Source organism: Elgaria multicarinata, chromosome 7, assembly GCF_023053635.1.
Source record: "Elgaria multicarinata webbii isolate HBS135686 ecotype San Diego chromosome 7, rElgMul1.1.pri, whole genome shotgun sequence".
In the NCBI taxonomy this organism is placed as follows: Eukaryota; Metazoa; Chordata; class Lepidosauria; order Squamata; family Anguidae; genus Elgaria; species Elgaria multicarinata.
This window is the reverse complement of record NC_086177.1, coordinates 88,890,346-88,910,925: the sequence shown is the minus strand read 5'-3', so window position 1 is coordinate 88,910,925 and position 20,580 is coordinate 88,890,346. Positions and strand designations below refer to the sequence as shown.

Sequence of the window (20,580 nt, the reverse complement as noted above, 5' to 3'; positions counted from 1 at the left end):
CAAGATGTTGCAAGTGCACAACAACATGTTTGAACACTGCCAGGTATCACTATTATCACTAGAAGCCATATAGATACTATCATGTAAAACTGGTACCCTGCACGGCTATGGACAAAGATGGGGAACAGCATAACAAAGGTAGGACTATGAACTACTCAACTAACAGATTACTTAGGTTATTGCAGAACATACATAAACCTGTTGTATGGTGCGCAGATAAACTGAGATTACCACTAACACAAAACAAAGCATGAAGGACACCCTATTTGCTAACATTTGCTGCTCCAGCTATGTTCTGTGTACTTTTTAATCTGTTCTACGCACATCATCAAGATGAGGATGGCAATCTAAGGCTGCAATCCTATATACACTTAAGAGTAAGTCTCACTAAACTCAATGGGGCTTATTTCAGAGTGGACATATATAGGATTGCACTGTAAGATCTCTTGTTAAGATCTCATAAGAAAACATATAGACAAGAATATAAGAAGAGGTGTGATGGATCATAATAAAGGCCTATCTAGTCCAACATTCTGTTCACAGTGGCCAACCAGATGCCTATGGGAAGCTCACAAAAGGACATGAATACAATGCAATGGTACCCTTACACTAATGCTCCCCAATAAACAGCATTCAAAGGCATACTGCCTCTGATAAAATCTGTCTGCCTGATCCCATACCAACTTTAAAATGCTAACAAACTACCATTCATAGTATATTATAATCATGTTTTAGGTCTTCACTAATTCTCACATCTAACTCCTTGGAGAGGTATGAATGTGAAATGTGTGTAAAAGTATACGATTTTTATCTAAACTCTGCTGAGAAATATTATCCAACATTTTTCACCTATATGAATTCCTTCTTTTACAAATTTGCTTGTACTCTAAATGTTGACACAGTCTATCACATCAAGACTTGCTCACCTACAAACACAATCCTTTTTCACTTACAATTCTTTAGCTTATATATCTATTTGAGTCAGGCTTTCACAAAGTACCAGTTAACAGCCCTACATATAATCTTTATTCATAATTATGAGAGATCTTATAGCTATAAAATAACTTTGAAATGTAGTGAGAAATATATATGTTCCTATACACCAAACTTGCAGTTAGTACCTAACAACATATTCCAAACTTTATATTCAGTATAAAAACATCAAAATTATATTTTAGTCACAGGGACTGTGTATTTAAGTACAACTAGTAACTGGAAAGGTGCCAAATACTTTTGTATATGTTAAAGCTATTGTTCAATTATTGGCAATGTCACTGCTTGTTTGCATATTTTAAAAGAAAACTGCACATTATTAATGTGCTAGATTTATGGATACATTCTTTTTAAATGTATATTGAACATGTAGCAGCCAAATGGAACACAAATGTCTGCTCTTGCTGTAAGTTACTTTAAATTATTAGTTAGGTTTGGCAAAAATAATTTGATTTTTTTATTTTTGTTAATATGAGTTATAACAGCTTTCTTTAAAGTGCAAACACATTTCATTATTATTGTTAAGCATAAGAATTATGTGAACGCTTTAAGCGCCTGTCCCTCTTTTATGGAGATAAAAATTACCTGAAAACAATGATTTATTTGTCCACAACCATGTTGCTAATGATACACTGATTCCAACATAAACCATCAGCTAAGCCAGAAGCCAATCGGAAGCTCTCAGCTGCAGATTTTGAATCAGCAGTTCAACAAGACAATGAGTTAACATCACTATGATTGCCTAGTAATTTGGCTGGATATTTTTAGCAGTATTTAAACTCAGACGCATTTATTCTGACCCTGTGACAAAATGGTACACTGTGTCTGTTTCTCAAAATTAAAAACACAGCAGTATACATTACAGCAATACTGTAATAACTTTTTCATAAAGCAGTGAATAATAATGTAGAGGTCAGCATGGCCATTGCATAAGTAACAGAGTCATTTTCATCTTGATTACATGATGTTTGAGAAACATAGAACAGTCAGAGACTATTGTGTCTACAAACTTCATACTAACAGGCAAATAATGGTTGCTAGGATAGAACCCCCCCCCCAAAAAATATATATATCTTAAAATGTTACAAGACCACAAAAGAAGTTTGTATTTCAGCCAGTCAAGAAACCTCACCATCCGTAACACATGTATATAAGAAACCAAAATCACAGAAAAAACATGGTTTCTCCTGCCATCACTGACAAATGGATCAGAACTGAACTAGTTTGCGGGAGAAAGTGAGGTAAGGGAGCCGAGGGTGAAAGGAATGCAGCAGGACCACAAAACCGCTCCCTTAACCCTGCCTGGACAGCTCCCTGGTGCTGAAGTTACTGAACAGCTCCGCAGCTGTGTGTGTGTGTGGCGGCTGGCTGCTCTTGCCGCCTGCAAGGCCTGCGCCCTGTGCTGCTGCTGCTAGCCAGTGACTAAAGGAACCCACAGGTGCAGAGAAGGGCTGCTTGCCAGAACGCCAACTGGGCAGCAAGGAGCAGGTGAAGGAGGGGTGGGAGGGCTACACGTTGCTGGAGGAAGATGGCGGCTCTTGCAAACCCACCCCGAGTCAGACACTAGAATACAGAGCCTGGGCCTCAGCGGTACATCTCTGCTCTGCCGGGAGTGTGCTGACAAGACAGGAGGCGGAGGAGGGCAGAGAGGCTGTGGCGGCGGCGGCGGCGGCGCAAGGCCCGCTCTAGACGCGGGTGTAAGCCTAGTCCTTGCGAGACCCCTCTGCCAGCCATGCCGCCGTCCCCGCCGCTTCCTCCTTAGACCATCAGCTTCGCACACACCGGGTTACAACAGCACCTGTGCGGCCATATTGGGTGCCTGGCCCCAGTCCATGCCTGAACGGCGAATAGGAACCTGAAAACCGGGGAGGGGAGGGGACACTTTGCTCTTTTCCTCCTCCATCTCTAGCAAGAATGGACGGGGCAAAAGGCAGCCAGTCAGGAGCAAATGCATTGACCAGCAGCCTCCGTGGCTTCTCCTAAATATTTCCCACCAGGCGTCTTCCACCCGACCCCATCCACGCCACTCAGCCAGCCCGACACAATGCCCTAGAGGTGGGAACCAAGGGACGCCGCTGCCCCCTTCCTCTCCTGAATGGGCCACACAGTGGGCACAGGGTTGGGTGGGGAGGAAAGCAGCCCTTACTTGAGTACGGATTGCTCCTTCTCTTCTTCCTTCTTCTGGCGATCCATAACGGCCTGGATGATTTTTCTCTCTTCCTCCGTAAGGTGGCTGAGGTCGGGCATCTCGGATTGAGGTGGAGGAGGAGGAGGTGGAGGTGGAGCAGGGCCACCCCGGGGCCCAACAGGAGCCGACATATTTGGTGGATGGAGCTTCAGCAACAACACTCTATATTGGGAAAACACTGGGCTAACTCAGGCGGTGGCGGCAGCACAAGCAGCAGCAGCAGTCGCCACCGGCGCTGGGTGGAATACATACAAATCAATACACTTTTTAATCAATCGGCAGCCTAATTAATGCCCTGCTGGGGGGTGGGGTGGGCAGCCGTCCGTGGGGGTTGGGTGAGGGGAGAGGGGAGTGACAATAAAGGATTCCTCCCCCTTCCACACACACAAGCCCTCAACCTGCTCAGTGGTGGGGAAATTGGGGAGGGGGGGGAGTCAGACAGTAAGTGTGTGTGTGTGTGTGTGTGTGTGTGTTGGGAGGGGGTGTAAGAGACTTGAGGCGGAGAATGAGCCTCCCAAGGAAAACTAAAGGGGGAACACGCACTCAATGAAGGAGGAATTGGGGAGGGGGGAAATAGCACAACATATGAAATCTTGAGGTAAAGCGCAGGGATAGGTGAGGGGTAGTAGTGCTGGGTAGATACTGGTCTGAGGTGAAATATTGTGGGGGTCGGGGTCGAGAAGGGAGTAGGGGGTTTACACCACCCGAAGGCGCCCCCTGCTCGTGTTGAGAGAGGAGGTCGCCTGGCGCCAGGGCAGGGGGTGCCCTCGTGAGGCGGAAGGGCCGGGGGCTCGGGGAGCAAGCTGAGGGGGAGAAGCGTCGGGGTGGCTCGTGCTGTAATAATAATGGTGATGCTGATGGTGAGAGAGAAGCCCCGCTGGCACCCTGAAGCGCAGAGCGGGCGAAAACCCCTTGGGGCGAGGGCGAGTCCCGGGCGCCAGCAGCTCCAGCCGGCTCATAATTCCAACCCGCTGTCCATGGAGAGGACCGTGGGGCAAAGCAGCTCCCGCCGGCGGCTTCCTCGTCCACCTCCGCCGCCGCCGCCGCCGTCGCCACCAGCAGCAGCAGCTGCCGATTCTGCCACCCGCGCTTCAGCAAGGCCTCGCCGTCGCCGCCTCTCGTGGCCGCCTCGCTCGGCTGCTCTTCTCTCAGCTCCGCTGCTGGCTACGAGCCGCCTAACCCATCGCATCGCGGAATTAAAGAGGAGGAGGGGGGGGCAAAAGCGGGAATCACGGGAAGGGACTCCTCATCTTCCTCCCCGTTGCTCCCCCCGCTCTCGCTCTTTCCTCCCCGTCTCCCAAACCAACAGCGACGTTTTTGCCTCGTCGCCCAAGGCGCGGGAACGAGAGAAAGGGGAAGAAATGGGGGTGGGTGGAGGGGAGAGAAAATCCGCTTTCCACACGGCCTCGAGAAAAGGCGTGTGACACCGACACGACGCGCGTCGGCGACGGGGGCGGGAAGGAGGCAGGGTGTGAGGGGAAGAGGGGGCAGGATGCCTTTATTTATTTCTTTATTTATAAGCGCGCCGTCGGGAGTGGAGGGGTGGGGGAAGAGAATGGATGCGATAAAAATCACGCGAGGCCAGAGGAGGAGGAGCCGAGCACCCGGGGACGCGCACGGAGACGACTGGGCCCAGCCGCTCCAGGGAGGGAGCGACGGGGCGGAGCGTCCCCGTGACAGACGATCACGGCCGTTATTTCTAGTCAGATATGGAGGCGAGAATGGGGCGGAAGGGGCAGGCAAGGAGCAGAGGAGGGGCAGGCCCCGAAAATCGGCTTGTGTGAGGACGGGGTTAAGGGACAAGTCTGGGCCGGGGGAACCTGGGGGAGGAAGAGGCGCCACTCCAAGAGCTGAGGTAATTTCGCGAGACCTGAAGCGGACGTATATATTCAAGAACAGCTAACGCGGATTAGTGGCTCCTCGATAGTCTTAAACCAGCCTGTCGTTTAACATTGAGGGGCGGCCCTATTAACGAATGGCAATTGGCCAAGACGCCAGGGGAATGCTAATAGGAAACAGACAGCTACAGCTGACAAGCGAAATGAGGACAGAATTGGAAAATTAGGGACTCCAATCTGTGTTGGGGTGGGGGAGTTATATAACTACGGAATGATCATTTAATTAACAAGTAATACAAAATTGTGATCCAATGTATTTGACACAAGTGCAGCTCTGGCCTTTTCAGTATATACACACACCAAGGTATCTCAGACCAAAGTATGAGATAGTGCCATGATCCATGACATCCAGTATAGTATAGTACATATATGGTATTCCACCCACACTGGTGTAGTTTTATCTCTATTCTGCTGAGTTAGGTAATAGCAGTAGTACAATAGAGAAAATTCAAGAATGCAGACCATCCTGTGCCATTTGTGGCACACCTATGATATACATTGCCCACCTATTATTATTATTATTATTATTATTATTATTATTATTATTTATTTATTTATTTATTTATTTATATAGCACCATCAATGTACACTATACACTATACACTATAGTGTATACACTATACACTAATGTCTCTGCATGAGGACAAAAATGTACATCCAGTACTTTGCGGCACTACCATAAGACAAAAACATGGATTCATGATATGGATCATCATAATTGTTATATGGTATTCCTCAAATCTACTATCAAATGACGTTTGCTTCCATCTCCAGTAATCACAGTAAAAATCAAGGATCTAGCACTTTGTGTCCTCAGTAAGACACAAATCATGGATCCTGAAGATGAATCCCCTTCACATTTGGATGCCTCCAATCTACCATTTTATCATACTTCAGTCCATGGAACACATCACAAAACTAACAGAATCAGCACTGTGGCATAAGAACATGAGGTTCATCAGATGAGCGTTTTATTACACGCTTGCTACTATTCACAGATGTGTGCGCATGACGTCAGCCTCCCACACGCCTCCGCTCATGCTCATTTTTCCTTAGCAAAATACCCTTTTAATCTGACTTTTTTTTAAAAAATGGAATGTGCTGCAATCTCCTGCTGTGTGCAGGAAAAGTGGTGCAATACAAATGCCCCCTGAATGGGCCACATGGTCTTTGTTTACTTCCTCTTCCCCCTCTAGGCAGAAAGAGGAGGTAATGAGGGACAAAAGCAGGGGTGGAGAAGCAATGGTAAGGAAACATGATTTTCCTCTGTGTGATGATGCTCCACATTTTCAAGGTAGTGGTCCTCATAGTTTTTACACAGAATTAACCTACATCCACCATGAAATTACAGCTCATAATATTCTCCATAAACTGTAACATAAATGATTCAGGCCATAGATCCTCATGGAGGGACCTTATATCCACCATCAAATCACAGTTCACATCCATGACCACAGGATGTATCATAAAAAGCATTAATGTCATTTCCTTGTAAAACCATACCTAGATTTGAAGTATAGGTCATTATGATTTTTTCTTGGAAATGCTCCAAATTCATAATTTACAATCATTATGTAAATCATAAAAAAGAATAATGTAAATTATATATAAAAAAACTGAATTTAATCATTTGTGGTATTGCAGAGGTACAAAATCTTGGATCAGAGATGCATCTCCTCATCCATCCTTCTTTTGTAAATAGGTTTCTGAAACCCATGATCTAATCACAATTTTCACCTGTGCCTACTCACTACAAAATAATCATAGAGCCAACACTTTTTGCCCTTGTACATATGTCTACATAGGCCCTCATAATTATATGTGTGTTACCATCCCACCATTTTATCACACTGATGATATACAGCTTATCTCTTTATTGCTCATTTTTTGACTGACAACCTCCAAGAAGTTCATCTATTCTCTAAATGCACCTCCTACTCTTACTTGATGACTAAATTGTTAAAATTGTTAAAATTGTAGTTAACCTTTGCATCAGTTAACTACCTTTGTAGTTAACCATGACTTCGTCACAAAAACAGAAATCTGGAGATGGTACTTCCTGGATCATCATGAATTTTGAATTCCAGCAATACTATTATGCTTCAGATATTGTAAAATAAATCGATGAAGCACTTCCCAAAATCACTCATTATTTGGAGAACATTACTATCTACACAGGCATATAATAAGATTTATATCAGTATATCAGATGAAAGTAAGAAATGCTTTGAGGAAAGTCCAGACAGTTTGCCTTCACTATGGTTACGCCCAAGAAACTGATTATTTAGGGACCAGGCTAGTAAAATGTTTTGTGTTATTTGAAAATACATTCAGTGCATAAAAATCTGTGCCTCAGATTGATGTTTTTGTAACAGCAACAACAATAATAAAGATGGGTACTTGAGGGTGATAGAGTTGCTTGCTGGGCATCCACATATCTGATTTAGATTTTTGCACTATAGTGATGCTATGACATGCTCAATAAAATATTTTTACAGTACATTCTGTGGACATGGATCCGAACAGTTTATGTGACTATAGCAATAAGGGCTCATCAACATCCTCATTAGCTTTTTGCAGTACAGCACTGCCATAAAATGTTAGATCCATGACTTTGCAGTGCAATTGCCACCCCTGGGATTTGTGCTTCTGGTCCATATTTTCATCATGGTATTGTTACAAAGCACCAGAACTGTGATTTGTGTATTGGAGTTTGTGTATTGGGAATGGAGTCTTCCATGTAAAAATCATGAGGATCCATGACTTGAATCTATGTGTTTGCACCACAACGGCATCATGAAGTGCTGGATCCATTATTTTTTACAATATGAGCTGTGAATACAAATTTTCTATATATACAAGTTTTCTATATTATTCACAATATTGCTATACCACTTCTCATTTGCACAAATCCTGGAGCTGTTTACAAAGCGAAAGTAAAAAATGATACATTTTTAAAAAACACCTAAAATATGCCAGTGTTGAGGCCTGACATACTACAGAGGGCAGGGCATTTCACATACATTAAGTAAACTTTGCAGGATCCATTAAAATTCTACTGGACCCAACTTTTATCAATGACTACCACTTCCAGGAATACAAGGAATGTAGCAAGCTTTGAAGACTGACCAATTCAAAGGTAACCAGGCTGAAAGACAAGCTGTTGATTAATTCTAGTTGCTATGGGAACTAGAGAACTAGGATCAATGGTTAGCTAATACCACTAATTTAGGTTCAGTAATATCCAAAACATCTAATTTGTTTTCTAACAACTGAGTTACTATCCTAGTGCTTGTTCACAGAAATTCTAATTCCTACCCACCCCCCATGGCCTCCTCCAGTATATGTAAAGCTGGAGGTTACTTTCAGAATCAGTTAGTAACAGCTTCAGAACTGGGGAAGTGTGTGTGTGTGTGTGTGTATACACACACACACTTTCGGTGAAAGACATGGCAGTTTTCCATGGCCAAGAAGATCGCAAGATGTATGTACTTGGAGCTGTGAAAAATGCCAGTCGTACCTTCAGGCAGCCACCTCAAGCAGCAGATACTGGAGGGACAGCATCAGTATCCCCACCAATTGTTCCTCTTGAGCTATTGGAAGACAGCTGTATATGCCACACAGCCTGTCCTGATCCCCCTAAACAAGTTTGCTGCTTCAGGTATGCTGGAAGACACTATCCTCTCACCAGTGTTAAAGTAAGAATTAACTGCCAGTCCAGTTGGGTTCTGTACATGGAACAGGGAGGGGATACTATCTTGTAAATTGCCCTAGGCAGCAACATCTCTTGGGCCAGCCCTAGCTGTGGGTGGTGGCAGTGGTTGAGCATCATTATCCTCTTCAGGCTTCCTTCTTACACAGGCTTCCTGAAGGGATTAAAAAGGTAGCTGTGAGGAAGCCAGAACACTCTCAAAGGATATTTAAGTCTGGTACTTTTGACCACTCATCCATACTGACATATCAGGGCCTTCTTGCCTGTTTCCCTGAAATTGGGAGTGGGGGAATGAGTCATTCCTCCAACTCCTGAGCTGTTGGCCTATACCCAAGAAGAACAGCTTCAAGACTGATATTTTCCCGTGAGACATATCTAATGTGCAAATTAACACTGTTTTGTAAGAGAATTAACAAGCTTCTTCAAGGGAAGAAGAACCTTTACCCTTTCACAAGGATGTATTAACAATGCTCTCAACAAGTAGGATTGTCTTTCCAGTCTCCATATTTTCCAACAGTAAACACATTTGTGGAAAAAACTAGCAATTCCAACATTGAGTGCAGGTTTAAAATGAGGCCAAGTAACTGCTACCTGTTGAAAAAGGAGGTTTAACTTCTGGAATATGCTCAGATGAACAAGGAAAAAAAATTAAACTCTTGTTTAATTGCTGCACTTCAACCAACAAAGAGCTCTATTATAAGAATATGCAATTTCTGTAGATTTTACACAGTCTTCCTGAGATGTGAGAAATTAGCTAGCATAGATGGGTTCTTCAACTCCTGTCAGTTTGGAGGTAAAATCCTGTGGTTGCTGTTTATTGGCCTAATGTCGATCCACAAATAAGGAATCAAAAACTTGCTGTTACGTGGCATCGTTTTCCTTGGTTAGGGAAAACAATTCACATAAGAACTTCTCATGAGTGCATGCTCATGATTGGCCACTCACAGAGGTCTTTTACATGATGCTGCCAACCTCCAGGACGTCTCCTGCATCAGAGATAATGCAGTATTTAAATAATTGTGGGATTAATTCCATCACTAGATGGTGCTGTATCATTTATCTTTATGGAACATTGACCAGAGTGTAAGTTTTCAATTACAGATCAGGGGGTCACAGTTGGTCATCATCTAAAGAAGCCTGTAGTGAACATGGAAAGTCCCAAAGGGGGGGGGGAACCCCTAATAAAGATCTATTTTCCCCCTTAATGTTGAGGCACCCACAGAGTGTACAGTGTACTGAACTGCCATCTTAAGGAGAAAAATGCAGCCCCATCACTTTTCACATAAAATGGTGGCTGGGTAGTTAGCACCTCAAGCCTAGTCACCAGTACACAGTCATAGGAGGGGGAAGGAGCTTTCTGCGTGCCTCTGCACTGGAAACCAGAGTACTGCACTGGTGCTTGCATGGCTGTTAGGTGGAGGAAACCGGATGGGTAATGTAATGGAGGCAGGCCAACACATCAGGTGACTGCTGATAGATAGGAGTTGCTCATTTTAAATTTCACACCTGCTTTGCTTTATGTGAGTTGATGGGAAATTGATTTGAGGAGATCTTGATAGAAAACTCATTTTGTGGAGGATGTGGGTGCAAAATGGGTGTTCAGGTATAAAATTAATTGCGGCTATTCTTTTAAATATTTGGGGTTTAGACCCAACCTCTGCCTTCACTAATAACCTTCATTAATTTGCCTTCCATAAAATGGATGTTGCAGCAGTAAATGTGGAGTCAAAGAAGCGAAGAAATGACAGAAGGTAGATATTTTATGTGGACAGAACTTGATATTTAGTAGGCACAAAAGGCTAAAAAGGAGCACATGTATACAAGCGTGGGTGAGGAAAACAAATCACTTCAGGCAGAAAGTGGAGAATGAGGTGATACAGCTGATGAATGCACCTGTTTCAGATGCTGCCAATATGCTTTCTCTGGGCTTGTGTCCAGAGCAACGCCTCTGAAGGATAGAATAGGGTCTCTTTTGAGGACTGGCAGTCTTGCAGCTCCCTTTTAACCTCAGCATGTGCATCTAATTGTTGTCTCAGGCAGTCTAGGGTATGATTACAAACCTTAGGTTCTTTGTCCTGAGCGGTTTATTTTAAAATGGCTGTTAAAGCTGTAAGTACCTCCCTGAGTTGAAACTATCTTCTTCCAATTCCTTGATGTGTTACTTCAGATTATTTGATTTAGAGGTGAATGATCTGAAGTTTTAGAGCAGCTTTTGAGATGCCAGTCCTCAGGTTGAGAAATCCTACTCCATCTTTGGGAGGAGCTGCTCTGGGCACAAGTCCCAGAAGGCAGAACATGACAGTATCCCCAGTGAACATAAAAATAGAAGTACTCTGAACCTCATGGCAGGGTTTTCCAATAGATGCAAGGCAAACAGTGGCTACTAGGAAGTCGGTTGAGGCCCTTAGTAGTGGCTATTGTAGAAGGAAGACTAGCAAACTGTGACCACAGAAGAAAAAAGCCCTAACGAAAAGCTTTGACTTCTCCCAGCAGTACTCAAAAGGGAAAAGTTAATATGAAGGTGTGAGGGACAATCTGATTTTGAAGGAACTGCTACAGAAGTATCACTTTGAGCAAATTCCACCAGCATATTGTGCAACAGGAATTTCTCTGGGAAGTCTACTGCAGATTTTTTAAAAATGATTTTTATACTGCCCATCAGCTGAAGCTCTCTGGGCAGTGCACAATTAAAAACCATAAAACAAGTATAGATAAATTTAAAGACATTACAAGTTTTTTAAAACAATATAAAAACCAGCTAAGTTAAAAACCAGAAAAGCCTGTGTAAAAAGATATGTTTTCAGGAGGCATTTAAAAGATGTTAAGTTTTCCACCTCTGAAGAAGTTGAGCTGAACTTTTGGCCTAGAAACACCAATGTGCTGAATGGCAAAAAGAAGGGCGAGTAAGTCCTTCAGGAAATGTCACGTCATCTTCCAACAGCAGAGGAAAGAGGGCTGCTGTGCAAAATTAAGGAGAAAGAGGGCTGCGTCGTATCTCACATGTTTGTTTAGGACCCCACTGTATATCCTACAAATCCCACCTCAGACCATGAGAAGCTTAATCTAGAGTAGCTATAATTTAAGAGTTCATATTTAAAATCCAAATTCCTACTAGGTTGATTTCTTAACACCTGTATGTCTCATACCTTGCAATCCTGTCCATATCTCTGAGTATCACTGAGTTCATCACTTCCTTCAAGTTGACCCTAATAAGAGTAGGAGCTGCTTGGGATTTGGTTGTGAGCTCTGCAGTAGGAGTGAGGAGTGGAAGGGGTTTATTTGAGGTAAGCTTCACTAGGGCTTCACTTAGGACATGCTGAGTGCCCAACAAAACCCTGAGTCATCATGTGTAGAATGCAGTTCAGACATCACCAAGCAAAGATGACTTGGCTCAGGCCTACCAGGGGAGAAGTTGCTATTTATGGGAAAGCTTAACCTCAAGCAACTCTCATTTTAGAAATTAAACTGTGAATAGAAGTAAGCTAAGATTATTTAATTGGCACAACTGACTCTTATTATAGGCATAAAGCATTGAGATCCATAAAAAAGGATGTTTTCCTAAGGGAAGGAATCCAGAGCAGAAATCCTCTGAAGTTCTTCAAGAATCAGTCTATTAATCCACCCCATTAGATGGAGAGGTAGAACTAGGGAAAGTGAATGTGTTTGGGAGTTTTTAGTTTAGGGGGGAGAGGAAAAGATAACTAATAGTGCAGACTTTGATATATTTACTCATAAGTGAGTGAGACTAGTGGGGCTTTTTCCCAGATTGGTGGGTATGGCATTGCAGCCTTACAAGCACTTTCAGACTAACTCTTGGCATTGATATGTTGTTCAGGGAAACTCAGCCACACCCCTATGCTTTTGTCCACTCAGCCAATCGAGCTTGTAATGAAAAAGGGAGACTCACTCCTATCCGGGAAGCAACCGTTTGCTTTGCTATTCCAATACAAAGTCCTGTCTTGCACTCTATCATATTTTTCAAATACTCTGCTAGATATTGTTTTCCCTTTTAGAATTCATATTGTAATTGGAGTGGAAGGAAGGGAGACACCTTTAATTTGAAGATATGGATTTCTTCCTCTTATAATTTTAAAAAAGTAACAATAAGGAAAGGTAGCCATGCTGACCATATGAAGAAAAATTCCAAAGCCAATACTATACAAATAACTTTAAACAGGAACAACACAACGGTCACAAAAGAGTAATAATAGAGACGCAGAATTTAAAAAGACTGGGAGAACAACAAAAAAGTCTTAACCTGCCACTGAAAAAAATAGTGATGTAGATGCCAGGTATAGCTGCTAGCTGCCCCTTTTCTTTTCCAAAGTCCTTTCAGGATGTGATTGCAATGAAAAGGGACAGGAAGAAACATTGTTTTTTATCCTTCCCCCATGACAGTTCTGACCACCACACTTAAAAAAAGACATTGTTGAGTTGGAAAAGATCACGAGACTAGAGCATCTCCCCCATGAGGGAATGTTACAACAGCTTTGATTGTTTAGCTTAGAGAAAAGGTGGGTAAGGGGAGACATCATCATCATCATCATCATAAAAAATTATTTCTAACCCGCCTCTCCATCCTAATCGAGGTGGGGAACAGCAACAAGTATAAAATACATAAAATATTAATCAAAACACAGTATACATGGTTAAAACTTCCTTAAAAAACATACTAAAAGCATCCTAAAAGATGTACAAAATTATGCATGGTATGGAGAAAGTGGATAGGGAGACATTTCTCTCCTCCCATAATACTAGAACCAAGGGACATCTCATAAAGCTGATAGCTGGGAGATTCAGGACAGATAAAAGGAAGTACTTCGTCACACAGTGCATAGTTAAACTATGGAATTCATTACTACAAAGTGTGGTGATGGCCACCAATTTGAATAGGTTTAAAAGGGTGTTAGACAAATTCCTGGAGGAGAAGGCTTTGCATGTTTAATTTGCTCCATTGCCTTGAGCATCCCTGGTACATCAAACAAATTTAAATCTTAAACAATCACACATTATGGAAAGGCCAGTTTTACGTGAAATACTAAGGCTTTCCAAAAGCACCACAGCATAACCCTCTGTCTAGAAGGAGGATAGGATTTGTCAGGAAGGTAGATTGGGAGGCAAGTTAGAAATGCAAACATATCCTACTGCAATCATATGCTTGAAAGATATAAGCATACTCAGTGTGTAATGGATATTCAGTGGTGCCTTAAATTTCACATTGTAATCAGTTAGCACCAATACAGTTATCAAAGGTTTATGGTTGCCATCTTTACACTGGGTGGTTAAATCTTCGCCTAACCAAGGTTTGTGGATGGTTTTTATAGATGAGTCTTGTAAAAGAGCTATTGATGAACACAACTTTACAAAACTGAAGATGGAAACACATCTTCAGACACAGGTGAAAGCAGATCATGGTGTCAGATTATTTTAGAACAGCATATTGTATATCATATGGGGACCTTCATTTTGCGACCTGCAAGACAAATAGCAATCTTGGAGGGAAGCCAGTTCAACTAGAAAAATGGTATCAGGGAAAGAGATAAAAACCTTTCCACAAGTGCTATTGTGCCCATCAGAATCAGCCCGAGCCCCTCTACAGCTTCATTTCCATTTTAAATTTGAGAGAGCCAATCAGACTTCTCCCGCTGTATCCTCTAGTTCCACTCACATCCCTTTTTATGCTCTTCTCAAAACTAGAGTAAAGCAGACACACTCAAACAATAAAAGATACACACTACAGGTTTATCAGGTCTTCAAAGGTCAGTAAAAAACAAAAAACAAAAAAAACTTTGTTCTGCTTTCAAATCAGTTAGGTGGATTTTTCTCCCCTGCAGAACTAGTTAAACCGCCTACCAAAGTTACTAACCTCATAAAAAGAGCTATTATTTTTGAAAAGTAGAACCAATAGGATAAAGTCTTGGGAGACTATGCATTTAAGAGCCCACAAGGAGCAGCTAATTTTCACTTGCCCTTTTGGAATTACCAGGAAGGAGTTAATAGAATCCCTCTAAGGGTGCTTCCAGATGGACAGCTCCAAGCACTACCAAGGCATTGTGCAGCTAGCTATTCTGTCTTTCCCTCCTTAAGGGATTTTATTTTATTTATTTATTTATTTTGTGCTAAGAAAAAAGATGGCAGAAGCACTGGGAAAACACAGGGAGGTTACACGTGGAAGACATTGTGGTCTGGACCCCAGTAAAATTCTGTGAATGAGGCACAGTAAAAGCCTTGTCTGGAAGCACCTGAACCCAGTTGGCCGACGTCTAGGTTGTACAGCTAGAAAGGCTAGGATCAGCTGTGGCAGAAGTGGCAGCAAAGTACTTATAAGAAAGTGCTGTGGGAATTTAAAACACCCCCCCCCACATTTTCTCTTCTTTTTTAAAACATCCTTTTTAATAAGTTCAAAATATGACACATCTTCCCATAAGTACTATAGTTGCTCTTTTGGAATGAAAATGCAGAGCAAAAATATGCTGTCATTTGTTCAATAAAATTTCTTTTTGCCTTTATATGTCTCACCTGTAGAAATTAGTTTTTAATTGAGCTTACCAGGTTTTTAGTTCTTTCTTTCGACAGATGCAGCCATCATTGTCTTTTCTTGCAAGGAAGGAGAAACGTTATCATCATATTATCTCACATATAGTTTTCATCTATGGTGTTATTAATATCTATGTTACCTAGATGAGTTAAAGTTGAAAACTTGCTTTAAGGGAATACCACTCTATAGAAATCAACAACTGCAAACTAATTACAATTTTGAGGACTGATAATTAAGGGATTACAAACTTTGAATTTCTATTTTAAAATTTTCACATTTCTATTGGAATAGAATGTTTGCAATCAACAGGTAGTATCCAACATTAGTCCTACATAGAGTAGACCCATTGACATGAATAGGACTTAAATTGGATATTACTACCCATTAGTTACTTTATAACCCAATCAGAAGGATTATAAACTTGAAGGCATTCTTATAGAACTAACTATTGTACGCAAGTACACCATTTTAAATATTTATTAACATTCCTATTATTTACATTCAATACTTCCTTTAACTATGCTGTTTTTTTAGAGAAACGCAAAAGTCTGTATCAAGCTAAATTAATGCACAGCACTAGGTTGTTGAATGTGAATTGTATATTTGGAAGGTAGTTGAAAACAGTAATCTGCATCACTGGTAGCAATGGTACAATCAGCAGGGATTGGGTGGTGGTTGGAAGGTGAGGGCACCCAAAGGTCAGGGCACCCTAGGGGCTGAATGTGGGACCCAGGCCACAGGTTGTACAGTACATGCTTGACCTACGTTAAACCATTGGCAGAGATTTTGAGAGATTTGGATAAGGTATCATCAATAAGCTGACAATACCCAGCTCTATTTTTCCTTTTCATCTAATTCAAGTGAAGTGGTTGATGTTCTTAAGAGTTTGAGATCAATAAATGGCTTGGGAGCAGGATATCTGAAGGCTGGGCTGCTTTCTTCCACATGAATTTGTCTGTGGGATGAGATCTTCATCTGAAGCCCTACTCCAGGTGGCCTGCCATCTGAACCAAGATGAGTGACAACCATAGCTGGACTTTCTGCTGGGACACCCAAACTCCGGTGTTCCTTCCTGGGAGGATTTATTTATTTAGTTTCTTCCTTTCTCTCTCTGGTGGCGGAAGAAAATTATTTCATTTGGTCAGGGTTTAAGGGAAGGATAAATGCCCTTTATTCTGCTTCTGCTTTTCCTATAATATTTATTTGATGTTAATCCTTGTGTGCTTTTTTTTAATGTTATAAGGCACCTTTATACATTTGGTAGAAATGTGGATGTAAATATTTTACAGAATAAAAGTTTTTTGTGTGATGATGAATGAGCCAATTCTTCATTTAGGATGTGAAGGTTGCTGTTTTCAAATGCCTTGACAAGATCAAGATGTCTGGCAACCATCAGCCTGCATTACAGCATTAATTTTTATGTCCTTACAAAAATACCGTATTTCTTCGATTCTAAGACGCCATCGATTGTAAGACGCACACTAATTTCAGTACCACCAACATAAAAAAAGCTTTGATTCTAAGAAATAATAAATGACCTGCGATTCTAAGACGCACCCCATTTTTAGAGATGTTTATATGGGGAAAAAAGTGTGTCTTAGAATCGAAGAAATACAGTATTGTATTATAAGCATAACACTGGAACAATTTTACTTACAAACTTTAAGCGAGTGCCAGCCCCACACAGCCCCTACCATCAGCGGCTGTGATGTAGCGGTCCGGCGAGTACCGCAGAGTGGAAACACTTGTTTCTGTCAGGGGGCATTTATGCTGGAAGTGATACATCACAGCCACCATCTGTAGGGGCCGTGCATGCAGCAGGGCCAGTGGGCTTGGTCCACCTGCACAAGGACTTCATTGGATATTTACCATCTAGTCTGTATTCATATGGATACTTACTTGGGAGTAAGCCCCATTGGATTCCTGCAGGGGGTTGGACTCGATGGCCTTATAGGCCCCTTCCAACTCTACTATTCTATGATTCATAAATGTATGAGTTGCCTTTTGGCCTAAATAGGGTCCCCAAGACAACTTGCAGTTAAAACTTAAAACAATGTTTAAAAAATTAAACAATTTTGTTCATCTTGATGCATAGGAAAGAGCTGTAAGTTCATTAATAACCATTAATGATCCCTTGGGGGGATTGTTACCCTATCCTAGAAAAAGCCTCCTGTTGCTTTGAAATTATTATAAGCTCAGAATATAATTTATCTCAGAGTATACAAGCATGGAGTGAACGTTTATAAAGACCAACATTTATCAGTTTTGGCATTTTACTGTGTTTGGATGCATTAGACCAAACTGAAGTCAGCAAACATTAACACTACTGTTTACTCTTCTTCAAAACAGCAAGTCTGCAGAAAGACTCTGTTAACAGAAAGACTCAGAGTGAGACTTCACCCAATTATTTGTGTATTTAATATTGTTTCTATCTGCAGACTTCTAATGAGCAATCAGCAAAATGGTCAGTCACCAAGCAGCCTCGTTTGCAAACTAAACAGAAAGGGAAAAGGTGAAATCTATCAAGATCTCTCCAAAGGGACCCTTAAATAAGTGACAAGCAACTACATATCACACTCTGTTGTCCTTGGGGGAACTAGCAGACCAATTTACAATTTACATAGACATTTGACACATTCTCTAGCTGAGGCTCAAGTATTATAGCCAGCTTGGAAACAAACTGGCAAATGTCCAGAAATTCAGTCTCATCCAAGCACACTTTCCACATTTTAACCCCCAAAGGGGCAACAGCTTATTGGGAAATCTGTAATTGCTTTATTGAGTAAATGCCAGACAAATTGTGAAGCTGTCCAGCAGGTAAAACAGCTGGCAAATCTCATCACGTAACAGTAAATTTGGGTGCACAGAAAAGGCCTGGCTTCAAGATGTGATGCCTTTGGGCAGCTATTGGGCCCTTTCAACTCAGTAGAGCCCACAGCTGATCATGACTGCTCTTAAACCAACACTCCAGTCTGAGTACTGGGTCTGAGGTAACTGCCATCTTTCCCCCCGCAGAGTGACACTACATCAAGGGCAATGTAAAAAATTAAGATGGCAGCTCTGTCCAAGTGCAGCTGCTGCTGTGTTCTGTGGCTGCCACCACCAAGTAACCTATAGCACCAGAAAGCTGACTGATGATGGCCTCCTAGAGGGCATTTTATTGAGGACCCCTTGATATGGCCCTTAGGGTGACCCTATGAAAAAGAGGACAGGGCTCCTGTATCTTTAACAGTTGTATTGAAAAGGGAATTTCAGCAGGTGTCATTTGTATATATGGAGAACCTGGTGAAATTTCTTCTTCATCACAACAGTTAAAGCTGCAGGTGCCCTGCCCTTTTTTAAATCTGGTCACAGTATAGCTCCTGCAGTTTTAACTGTTGCGATAAAGAGGAAACTTCACCAGGTGCGACATTGTATAGGGGTGGGAGGAGATGCAGTTCCTGAGATATTTTGGTAACAAATAATTTATAAATTAATGGTGATTCAATAAACACTCTGTCCTTTCGTCAGCACTGGTAATTCAGAATTCATGATAACATTTGAAAACTATTATGTGTGCTTTCTCCCCATATTTTATATTTGTAGCATCATTCCAATAAGATTGAAAAATGAACTCCTGTCCGTTCCAATGGGACTCATAGAGGAGGCTTTCCACTGGAGCTTTGCCATTGTGTAATGTCATATGTATGTGCATATGTATAAACGTCCTTCATGGTGCAATCCTATACATGTCTACTCAAAGGGAAGTCCTACTGAGTTCAATGGAGGTTACTTCCAGGTAAGTAGGTAGAAGATTGCAGCCTCATCTTTGCTGTTGTCGTAACTCCTTGTTTCCATCTTAAGTGTTCCATCCTGATCACAACAGCATCATAGATGATCCAGGCAGCCTTCTTCCCCATCACTCAAGAAAGGTTGTAATGTCACCAGTTTCCCCACAGCAATAAATTTTAACAAAACAGTGTTTCATTTGGCACTCTCCAATGATACATTTAAGTACAATTACATTACAAGACAATCCTGATTCATAGAAATGATTAATTCCAGTAAATTTTTCTGAGCTTTTGCACTTTGAAGAGCACCGCTTTAGTCATATTATTGTAAATTTGCTGATTTATTGAAGGGAATGTACTCTGATATGATTATTCTTTCTGTCATCAGAGCAAATGTGCAGTGTAGACAAAAAAGTCCATTCTGGATTACATACTGTTCTTCAGAAACCAGGTTGCTAGAGAAATGTTACATCTAGAAACAACAGAATATATATAAAACGTAGCAATGCTTGTGATGCAGAACGGATTTATTTTTTTCTGCTGGTTGTATCTAGATTTTATTCTGTGCTGTTTTTTTTGTTTAAATATTTGTACTGTGTGTTTTTAATGTACTGTACATCACCCAGGGAACTTTGGTCAAGAAGTACAAGGAGGGAGCAATCCTATGTCCCATCTGGGGGGGACATAGGGTTGTTTAGTTTCCTGGCTCCAAGTCTGTAGACAGGGCTCAGAGCTGGGAGACAGAAAACTGTGCTCCCCACCCTCACCCCGTCATAGCCAGCACGGAGAGAATTGTGGTGGCTACCTCTCTGCGCTTTTAAAATGAAGCGCGGAGATGGAGAAAAGTTATTCCAGGGGGAGGGGAGAAGACTAGGGACATGGGGCTATGAACTATCCCCAGCCCCGAAGCCTCTGTTAGACAGCGAAATCACCCATCTAGCTAAAATTCAGAGTGACTAGAAAGTGGAGATGACTCCACCTTGCATTGGATATTTGGCAGCCTCCGAGTTCGGAGGCTGCCAGCTATTTTCATAGTATTGCGCCCTAAGGAAGGAAGGAAGTAAATAAATAAATGCAGAATTATATAAATTGTATTTGATGGCATCTCTTCTATATCCTTGGTTTTTGGAAAAAGAACATACACAGCAATCTTCTCTCTCTCAGAATAGTTGGGAAGATTGGTAAACGAGTCTCTATTAACTACTTAATGGCTGGGTTGAAACAACACAATAACCCACTCAAGGGTTCAGTATTGGTTGTCATTGAATCATCAGTTGTTGATGAAACATGCATTATCGTGTTATTTGAATCCAGCTGCACTAACAAACCATGGTTCATTAACCATGAAGAATGCACAGTTCACACCCAACAACAAACCATGGGTTATCTTCATAGGTTGTTTGTGGTTAACAAACCATAGTTTGTTAGCATGGCTGGGTTCAGATGACACAGCAAGCAACATTTCAACAGCAATCCATGGT

The 20,580-nt window shown here is 41.8% G+C and overlaps 1 protein-coding gene across 3 annotated transcripts in view; it reads right to left on the bottom strand.

The window, feature by feature from the left end:
- The window catches only part of RIMS2 (regulating synaptic membrane exocytosis 2), a 422,508-nt gene extending 419,036 nt beyond the window's left edge, over positions 1–3,472 (bottom strand). For all 3 annotated transcript variants that reach the window (XM_063131026.1, XM_063131028.1, XM_063131027.1), the window contains exon 1: positions 3,140–3,472. In XM_063131026.1, the coding sequence (XP_062987096.1) occupies positions 3,140–3,312 (173 nt within the window). In that variant the 5' untranslated portion in view covers positions 3,313–3,472. The remainder of the gene's footprint in view (positions 1–3,139) is intronic.
- Between the last annotated feature and the right edge of the window lie 17,108 nt (positions 3,473–20,580).